The following is a 10,447-nucleotide window of genomic DNA, read 5'->3' as shown; positions in this document are numbered from 1 at the left end:
TGCACTTTATGAGCACTACTACAAATTCATGATTCAAGTTTTGTACAGTATCTTTTATTCCGTTCGTGATATTTGATGCATAAAACATGAAGAAAATAATCTGTAAGATGTTTCATGAATAGCATTCATAAGTAATACTCTGTACATGTGGACTTTATTTTGTCGAACAACGATAATAAAGGGTCGGTTATTTGTCATCAGAAAAATTAATAACGGACAATCGTAATTGAGGTTTTTTAACAAGGCAAATAAATCATGCTGTTTTAAAGGGTTGATTCGATTCTGTGTACCCTTGCATTTATATTTTACTTCCCTTAGTTTAACAAAATATCCTGGAGGCCATCTTGAACAGAAGATTATTCCATGCAGTGGTTTTCTTAAAGAAGACATTTGTATGTATTTTCCATATTAAGGTCCTATCTTTAACTAAGTCCCCTTCTGGCGAAAATCTTCGATGATGGATCGACTGCAAAGTACAAACACTTGGTCAACACCTCATAAGAAGCATTCATGCCTTGTTTGGTTCCATTCAATTCATCGGTTCTCTAAAAGAAGACATTTGTATATATTTCCCTTATGGTCCTATGTCAAATTGAGTCCTCTGCGGGCAGACATCTTAGATGAGGAATCGACTGCAAAGTAACAGCACTAGGTCAGCGACCGATAAGGAACATTCATACCATGTTTGGTATCATTTCACTCAGTGGTTCTCTTAAAGAAAACATTTGTATGTATTTTCAATGGATTCAGAGTTTAAAAGAAAACATTTGTATGTTTTTTCCATTGGTTTTTTTTTAAACACTACTAGTACCTCGCTGTCGGTCCTCTTTGATGCTTGGTCGACTGCAAAGTACCAAAACTTGGTCAGCACATTATAAGGAACATTCATGCCATGTTTGATATCATTTCCCTCAGTAGTTCTCTTAAAGAAGACATGTTTCAATTGATTTTTATAGGTCGTTCTTATGTTGTACTGTTGTACCACTGTCCCAGGTTAGGTGAGGGTTGGGATCCCGCTTACATGTTTAACCCCGCCACATTATTTATGCATGTGCCTGTCCCAAGTCAGGATCCTGTAATTCAGTGGTTGTCGTTTGTTTATGTTTGAAATATTTGTTTTTCGTTCATTTTTTTTTACATAAATAAGGCCGTTAGTTTTCTCGTTTGAATTGTTTTACATTGTCTAATCGGGACCTTTTATAGCTGACAATACGGTACGGGCTTTGCTCAATGTTGAAGGCCGTACGGTGACCTATAGTTGTTAATGTTTGTGTCATTTTGGTCTTTTGTGGATAGTTGTCTCATTGGCAATCACACCACATCTTCTTTTTTATATTTGTATGTATTTTCCATAGGGTCTTGTGTTAAATCAAGTCCCCACTGTCAGCCATCTTTGATGATTGATCAGCACCTCATAACGAACATCCATGCCATGTTGTGTTTCATTCTACTATCTTCTTAAAGAAGACATTTGTATGTATTTCCCATAGGGTCGTTTGTTAAACTAAGTCCCCTGTTGGCGGCCATCTTGCATGATGGATCGACTGCCAAGTAACAGGACATAAGCAACCATCATGTCATGTTTGGTATCATTCCACTCGGGCAAGGTGAGCTAACAAAGGTCAAACGATCCTGACTTGGGACAGGCTCAAACATGCGGCGGAGTCAAACATGTTTTTTTTTAGATCTCAACCCTCCCATTATACCTCTAGCAAATGTAGAAAGAAAGAAAAAAACAGCAAAAGGCACAGTAACTCAATTTAGAAGAAGTCCGAGTCCGAGGTCAGAATAGGTAAACAAAATGACAATGATACATAAATTAACAAAGGACTACTAGCAGTTACTGACATGCTAGCTCCAGACCTTAATTACTACTGATTGATAGATTATGTCTTCATCATATGAGTATCATGATGCAAAGACCCTATATTAAGTGAATCATTAGTAAAGCCAGAATATGACATCTTTCGTTACATGACAACAGAATCTTCACTTCGTGTATATTCCTTCTTTATAATGAGTAAGTTGAAATGTTTTGTTAGCTTTTTGGTGTGAATTCAACATGTTTGTGCATTCTGAAAAAGAATAGCATAAAAGATTAGGATGTGAAATACCTGAACGTATAAAGTGTCTGAAGGTTGATTTATATTTAAGAACAATGTCCTTGTACCAATGATAAAATTCAGTAAATGGTTTGACTAATTTGTGACATCGAAAACTCTGGTGTTATAATTTTGATGTAATACATAGATTTATTTCGCTAAAATCAAATACGTTGTTACATACACGAGCGAATCGTACACGTTGAGATATACATATAAACACCATAGTGACTAGGGAATGTCACCATCTAAAATTGGATAATTAAGGTGGTATGGGAGTCTAAAATAAAAATGATAGAATTTGTTCATACTTTGTCAAAATTTAGTATCTATTGATACATGTTCAAAAATATTATGAAAATGATAGGTCACCGCGCATTTTCTCAAGCTACAGGTTGTGACAAAATGACAAATTTTGTATAGATTATACAGGAAAAAACAACATTTTGTGAATAAAAACTAAACAAAATGATAGAATTGTAAAATAAATTAGAAAAAGATTGCTTTCAGACGATGCTTTGAGAAAATCAAAAGAAAAGGTAGGGTCACCGTACTTTTTATCCGGCTAAAAGACAAAATAGGAAAATGTCATGTAGAGTCCTTCAGAAAATGCACTGTTTTAGAGTTACCTCCCCTTAAATTGCCAATTTGAAAATATTCAAAAACAACCAAAATTAATCTACACTTGTAAAAATATTAATATTTCTAAGTAATATTCTTATGAATTGGTTCTTTTAAATGAAAATTCACATTAAATATCTGTATTCCTGCATCAAATTTTGCTAACTTGATAGAACTATGGACCTTAGATTCTCTGTTTTTTACAATCCAAGATGGCGAAAGACACCCATACCACCTTAACAATAGCAAATGAAAAATGATTGTGTGTTGGTTATAAATTCATAAAGTTCCCGACATGACAAAAGCCACAAGAAAAACAATGCTACGGTTTTACAAAGTTATTAGAGTGGTTTGATGTTTTTAGAGCGTTGTACTCTCTCTACACCAGGGTTCGAATTTAATTTTCTCAATTGAGCTGACGTTGCTGTGTATGTATAAATCCTTCATAGCAAAAGAGATAGCCTCTCTTAGTGCATTATGAATTAATAAACCATAAAAGACAACTGCGACCCATTTAAAGACATCTTGGACTTATAATGACTTATGTAAATACCAGTTTGTAAAGACAAAACAAATACAATGAAAGTATAAAGTAATTGTAATAAGTCGTCCAAATTGTTTTTCAAACTTGTTGCGTATAATTTGTTTTTAAAGTGGTCCAAGTGGAGTTTTGTCTGGTTTATGTATTCAAATTCTTGCATTCTATAGTTTGAAAAAGTCATTGAATAACAAGTGTTTGCCAACTGTTTCGACTTTCCTTCTTTATTACAATTTCTTTTCACTCTGTTTTAAAAGAACGTCGTAGTTCCAAGATTGAATAATTATGAAATATAATCTAACTTTAGTATAGGTGATTTCCATTTCTCCTTAAATCTGTAATTAATGTTTACTTAAGATATGTTCCGGTTGTATAAATACTGTCCAACTAAAATCGTTTTAATCATAGATATCTAAATATAGAGTTTATTATTATATTATAAATATAATATTCAAATCGTTGTGTTTATACTCATAATAAACAGATCTAAAGAATGGCCAAAAATATTAAGTGTGTTGTAGTGGGAGACGGGTATGTTACTTATAAAATTTATTTAATGTCTTAACTAGACTTTTCATTCAAAAGATACTAAATAGTAAATTATTAGTGATATCAATACGTATATATAAACCTTAAAGTGTGTAGGATATTATTCCGTTAATTTGATGTTCCTAATTTATAGATCATTTAAAACACGTGCACAACGGAATATCGTCCACACGGGCAAAGCACGCACAGAACAGATTCACAGAAAATTATCAAAAACATAAAAGTCTGTGAAATATAATAACTAACATAAAGAAAACCTGTGAACTGTTCAATTATCAAAATTAATCTGTTTTGTACAAGTCTATCATTCTTCAAGAACATGAAGAAATTTAGCACACTTCTAAATTGCCTCTCCCCCTTTTCTTAAAAACCTAATGATTGGTGCTTAAATTTGTTGTTCTCAAAATGTCAAAATCATTCAAATACCCCAAGATGCTTTAACCTCTTGACAAAGATTGACTTACTTGCTACGTAACATTATTTGGATTTGGTTTTTCAATGCAAAGAAAGTGGCTTAAAGACTTTTTAAAAGTGTATATAAAAGCAATTGGTCTCTCAGAATATAAAATTTGGGGACTTTAAAATTATATAAAAGCAATTGGTATCTCGGAATATAAAATTTGGGGGGGGGGGGAGGGGTTACAAACATTCTACTTAAAAACCGATCTCTAATCGCTCCCGTTTTCTGATATGTCGCGTGGGAGATCTAACGAAACTCGCTTTGAGATCAAATGTGAATGACCTCGTAGGTGTGTATTTTTCAACCAATGTAATTTAGTCTTCCACGATCTTGAAAGTTTATCGTAAGGGTAAAGGGGTGTAACTCATTTTATTTACTACGAAATCGTCAGTCAAAAAAATTCATAAACTTTTTTGATTGGCTTATGAATAAGTCGTCAACTCATTTGCATATCATTATAAATTCGCAACTTCTAGTTCACTCACATGTGACCTCAAAGCGGGTTTGGTTAGATCTCCCACGCGACATATCAGAAACGGGAGCGATGAGAGATCGGTTTTTAATTAGATTGAGTTACAAATATAAACTGTTAAAAGAGAAGATTTCCAACTGCAATTGCTTCATTAATCCAAATGTGTAAACTTTGTTATGGCAATATGTAACAATAGATATAGGAAGATGTGGTGTGAGTGCCAATGAGACAACTCTCCTTCCAAAAAACAATTTAAAAATTAAACCATTATAGGTTAAAGTACGGCCTTCAACAATGCATGCAAAGCAAATTATCAAATCGTGTTCATCGAATTGCACACATAAACATGATAAAGTGCCTATTTACATATCAGTTTTACTAGAGAGAGAGTAAGATAAAAAAAAAATGTAAAAACATTGCCTTTTTCGTTACAGGGCTGTTGGTAAAACCTGTCTGTTGACTTGCTATGCAACTGATACCTTCCCCGAGACGTATGTACCAACTATGTAAGTATTTAGCTTGTACCTTATTAGTCAATTGACAGCGGAGCATCTTCATTTCCGGTTAAGCAAAATGCTACAAGAGTCACACAGGTTTCCTTTATTCTCCAAAAGAGAACAACATTTATTTTTGAGCCATGTTGATTGTACATACAATCTCCAGTAAAAAGTTCACATCCGCTTTGTATACGTTCCACATCCACTTTGTATACGTTCCACATCCGCTTTGTATACGTTCCACAATGTCCAACTCAATCTGTGTGTGCAATTTGCGAAGTCTGGAACGGAACGAATATAAACTAGGCGTACAAGATTGGAAATATAGTCAGATGAAGAACAACGTATTACTCTACTTTTGGGTATATCTGGACCTATTAAATTGGGCATCAATTTTGAATTGACATTTAGTCGTTATGCTTCTTTTTTTAAAGGATTCAAACTGCTTAGATTTTCAGTTACAGTGCATTTGACAATGCCATTGAAAAACATATAAAAGAGACTGGAGCATATAGCTTAACTTTTTCGCTACATCTATTCTATTACAGCATCTTCTACTCTCTAGTTCTACTACAACGAGGGATGGTCTGAACATGTTGAATAAGATTTTCACTTTCTGCATGTGCACGCAAAATCGAGGAAATAGAGATTTATATGTATCATGATTTTATCAAAATGGTGTCGAATTACCTGTTACAAATTCAAATATTTAACTATTAGTATTAATAACATATGTCATATATTCTTTACTGTCGGTACAAATTCATATTAATGAACCACTAACTTTCATTTAAGATTTGATAACTATTCCACGACGGTTTGGGTTAACCAGATACCAGTTCAGTTGGGTTTATGGGATACAGCTGGACAAGAAGATTATGACAGGTTACGTCCCTTGTCATACCCTTTGACGGTACGTGGCTTTGTTTAAACATTTTATGAAAAGAGTGTACGACGTCATTATTATTACTTTTAAGAAAAAGGTGAAAAATTGCATTTAAATGAAAAATTCAGTAAAATATCGAAATATTACAATTTGATAATTGAAATATAACACGAAAGAGTTTCTTGAATTAATAGCAAATAAAATGGCTTACTTTTTTTAGGATGTTTTCGTGTTATGTTATAGTGTTGACAGCAAAGCAAGTTTTCAAAATATCAAGTCAAAGGTAAGTTTGTAAAGTTAACGATATCGTAAAGAGTTAACCATGTTTCAATCATATTTTAACGCAAAGTTGGCTATGCACGCTTCGTCTTTTAAGCGAAGCGTGAACAAAATAATCTCTTTTTAAATCAAATAAATTGATTTTAATTTTAATTTATGAAGACTGTTACATTAGACACATTATACGCTTGGTATCACTTTATTTTAATCGAAAATATAAAAATATCATCAGACACCTTCTTACCATTTTCCACATCGGTCGTTCTTCCGTTTCACGAGAACTGAAAACTAAATCTCACCTATCATATATATGCATCATATTCGTAAAATTTCATTATTTCGAAGTGTTTTTAAATTCATGAGAAGTACATTTACAGAAAGTGACAGCTGAAATGAAGTCCATCAAAATAACAAAATAAAATACCGTCAAACTATAATGGTCATAATTCCATATTGTTTTCTTCTTTCACATATTGTTTTCTTCTTCCACATATTGTTTTTTACTATATAAATCCCATCTAGACCCTTTTCAATGTATAATATCTAGAATAATGGTTCCATGACCAAAAATAATAAACTGACAATTCATTTCGTATTATTTTCAGTGGTATCCCGAAGTTTCACATCATTGTCCAGATGTCCCAATCGTACTGGTGGCTACCAAAACAGACTTAAGAAAAATATCCATAAAAACTAAAAAGAAATCAATAGAAATTAGTGAAACAGTTACAGTTGAAAAAGGACAAGCACTAGCCAATGAAATAAAAGCTGTAAAATACTTGGAGTGTTCAGCACGAACTATGCACGGAGTAAAAACAGTTTTTGACGAAGTAATAAAGGTGTTAATTGTACCACCTAAACGGAAATATTCTAGAGAGCGAAGATGTAAAGTGTTGTAGTAAAGTTGTATATTGTGTACATGTCAATCGGCCATCCTCGGGTGAATCCGCTACTCGTCTTCCTAAATGAAGGTACGGAATCGACCGAGTTGTGACGGATGGTGTATATGTCAATCGGCCATCCTCGGGTGAATCCGTTACTCTTCCTAAATGAAGGTACAGAATTGACCGAGTTGTGACGGATGGTGTATATGTCAATCGGCCATCCTCGGGTGAATCCGTTACTCTTCCTAAATGAAGGTACGGAATCAACCGAGTTGTGACGGATGGTGTATATGTCAATCGGCCATCATCGGGTGAATCCGCTAATCGTCTTCCTAAATGATGGTACGGAATTAACCGAGTTGTGGCGGTTGGTGTATATGCAAGTCATTTGAGCTCAGTGACTGTCTGGGAAATTCTTTTGTGATTTTGAAAATCCTTCCAGATGATTCCTTAAAGATAAAGTTACAGCAACTTAAACATTATGTACATATTACGGAGGAAGAAGATGTTTTGCCATTACAAGAGTATTAAAGAAGAATTAATAACTCAAATAAACATACTGAATATCTTTTTTTATTTACTGATCATGCTAAAAAGAATAGTGGAAGACATGTTTTGTGTGTATTTAAATTGTTACTAAATATTTGAACCAATGTAATTTTTATGTTGTTTTTTAAAGACCAACAGTTCGATTCTATTTATTTTTTTTTTCAAATCAAACACTAGTTAATACCACTAGGTGAATTATCATATTATAGGTATTAAACAATTAAAGAATTCTAATAAAAACATATTTTATAGATAAAGGAAGATGTGGCAGGAGTGCCAATGAGACAACTCATCATCCATTTAGATTCATTTTATTGCTAAACCCATATACTTTTATAAATATTATTTTTATGATGGCTTAATCAATGTAGATAAGACTTTGTAAATGTTTCATGTCCGAAGCAGCCTTCATCAGAAACACTCAAAGCAAACAAATATCAAAGCCACGTATGTACAAATACCAGAACACGTGAAGATCTATAAAATCAAAATGGATTTAAAAATAATTGCCAAATCTATATTATCATGTCAACTTTGTCTGGGGACAATAAGATATGGTTCATTTGGTTTAGACCTAGAGACGTTCATATCAACAATGCAAAACAACACCTAAAAAACGAAGTATCTGGAGGTTACAGTAATGGTCGTCATAGATAGGCGAGAGTCTGGTTGGTGATAACAGAACAGATACTAATTGGCCGAGAAAAATAAAGAATAGAGGATAATACGATGCTTAAAATATTAAGAAAAAGAGAATAAAAGGGGTCTAAGATATATAGATAAGACTAAGATATATAGATTAGAGAATAAAAGGGGTCTAAGATATATATAGATAAGAGAATAAAAGGGGTCTAAGATATATAGATAAGAGAATAAAAGGGGTCTAAGATATATATAGATAAGAGAATAAAAGGGGTCTAAGATATATATAGATAAGAGAATAAAAGGGGTCTAAGATATATATAGATAAGAAAATAAAAGGGGTCTAAGATATATATAGATAAGAGAATAAAAGGGGTCTAAGATATATAGATAAGAGAATAAGGAATAGTAAGGTGTAGAAACTAAAAAATAAAGGGGTGCATAAATATAAAAAATAGAAAACATGCTTGAAGGTTTAAAGATGTTTTGGGAAATTTGTTCTTAAATTTGAATTAAAAAGTGCTTCAAATAAACATTGCCATTAAACTCCACACTACAATATACGACAAAAGGAACGATTTTCGTTTCCTGTTGTAATGTTTCCCTTTTTGGATGGGAAAGTTCCTTTGGCACCATCTAACAGGGTTTATATTTTGCAACTCGTTCGCTATGCCCGTGTCTGTTGTGGCGTCTTTTTATTTAAATTAACATAATCAATTAAAACCTTTACTAAATTTTTCCATAAATATTAAGATTTGGGTTTGAAGTTTGAAGTTTGGCTCTACCTTAAGGAAACTTATTTCAAACGGGATAGCACATCGGTTTTTTTATGGAAATATTGTTTACCATGCCCGGAAATTTAGAAACGATCCTGGTAAACTTATCGATCCTTTGAATACACTCATTCTAAAAGGTTACCAATTCAACTCTGTAATTAGATCATTGAATACTATTGTTTAAATAGGAAATAATTCAGTGGTTGTCGTTTGTTTATATGTTACATATGTGTGTTTCGTTCATTTTTCGCACCTAAATTAGGTCGTTAATTTATTTCTCGTCTGAATGGTTTTGCATAATTTGTCAGTTCGGGGCCTTTTATTGCTGACTATGCGGTATCGGCTTTGCTCATTGTTGGCGGCCGTACGATGACCTATAGTTGTTTACTGTCCTCTGTGTTATTTGGTCTCTTGTGGAGAGTTGTCTCATTGACAATCATACAACATCTCCTTTCTTATATTGAGTTTCAACAGATATAAAAAATTAACAAAATCATTAAATCGTTTTCCACCAAAAGAGGAGTTGTAGCTTGGTTGCTTTCAAGTGGGAGCTCACAAGGGGGACCCTAGACAAAAAAACGGTAGAGAGACCAGAAAAAAACAGAACTTTTGACTATATATAAAGTGTTTCCTAACTTTAAAATGAGCTGCTCTATTTTTAAAACAAGAAAACCGTTATGAACTTAGCCAGAGCGAGCAGAATTTTGAGACCTTAGAATAAAAGAGTAGACGCAGGCCCACTATATTTATAGACTTAACTGTCAACTTTGCATCTGCCTATGAACATATATACCTAGGATACGTTGGGACTTGAACCCACACCTGGCTACTCCATTGTCCTCCATGAACATGTATAAATACATACATAAGACCGTTAGTTTTCTCGTTTGAATTGTGTTCTTAGTCATGTTGGGGCTTTTATAGCTGACTATGCAGTTTGGGTTTTGCTCATTGTTGAAGGTCGTACGGTGACCTATAGTTATTAAGTTGTTTCATTTTGGTCTCTTGTGGAGAGTTGTCTCATTGGCAATCATACCCCATCTTCTTTTTAATATAAAATATATTAAATGCAGCTGTAATGTAAACATAGAAAATTGACATCACTGTAGCCTGAATCTTTTAACTAAGAGACCCAGCTAGCTATACCTTTTTAAGGCAAAGTGTATTAATTAACTCTTGAAAGCAATACAAT

The 10,447-nt window shown here is 33.2% G+C and overlaps 1 protein-coding gene across 2 annotated transcripts; it reads left to right on the top strand.

Moving 5' to 3' along the window:
• Positions 1 to 3,724: 3,724 nt before the first annotated feature.
• Positions 3,725 to 7,823, top strand: LOC134724568 (ras-related protein ced-10-like). 2 transcript variants are annotated; one of them, XM_063587671.1, is made up of 5 exons: positions 3,725 to 3,792; positions 5,177 to 5,248; positions 6,035 to 6,152; positions 6,346 to 6,408; positions 7,010 to 7,815. In XM_063587671.1, exons 1-5 carry the CDS (start codon positions 3,755 to 3,757, stop codon positions 7,301 to 7,303), a joined length of 585 nt encoding a protein of 194 aa, XP_063443741.1. In that variant the 5' UTR covers positions 3,725 to 3,754; the 3' UTR covers positions 7,304 to 7,815. The 2 variants fall into 2 exon arrangements, with proteins under 2 accessions (XP_063443741.1, XP_063443742.1); XM_063587672.1 differs by lacking the exon at positions 6,346 to 6,408 and having other exon boundaries at positions 3,747 to 3,792; positions 7,010 to 7,823.
• Positions 7,824 to 10,447: the final 2,624 nt, after the last annotated feature.

Source organism: Mytilus trossulus, chromosome 7 (genome assembly GCF_036588685.1).
Source record: "Mytilus trossulus isolate FHL-02 chromosome 7, PNRI_Mtr1.1.1.hap1, whole genome shotgun sequence".
NCBI lineage: Eukaryota > Metazoa > Mollusca > Bivalvia > Mytilida > Mytilidae > Mytilus > Mytilus trossulus.
This window is presented reverse-complemented; position numbering and strand designations above follow the sequence as displayed.

Bases quoted from the DNA above. Each gene is read 5' to 3' on its own strand.
- LOC134724568 (XM_063587671.1), top strand. From the start codon at position 3,755: ATGGCCAAAAATATTAAGTGTGTTGTAGTGGGAGACGG. The intron at 3,793-5,176 runs GTATGTTACTTA...TTTTCGTTACAG, and splicing joins TGTGTTGTAGTGGGAGACGG to GGCTGTTGGTAAAACCTGTC. The intron at 6,153-6,345 runs GTACGTGGCTTT...TACTTTTTTTAG, and splicing joins CCTTGTCATACCCTTTGACG to GATGTTTTCGTGTTATGTTA.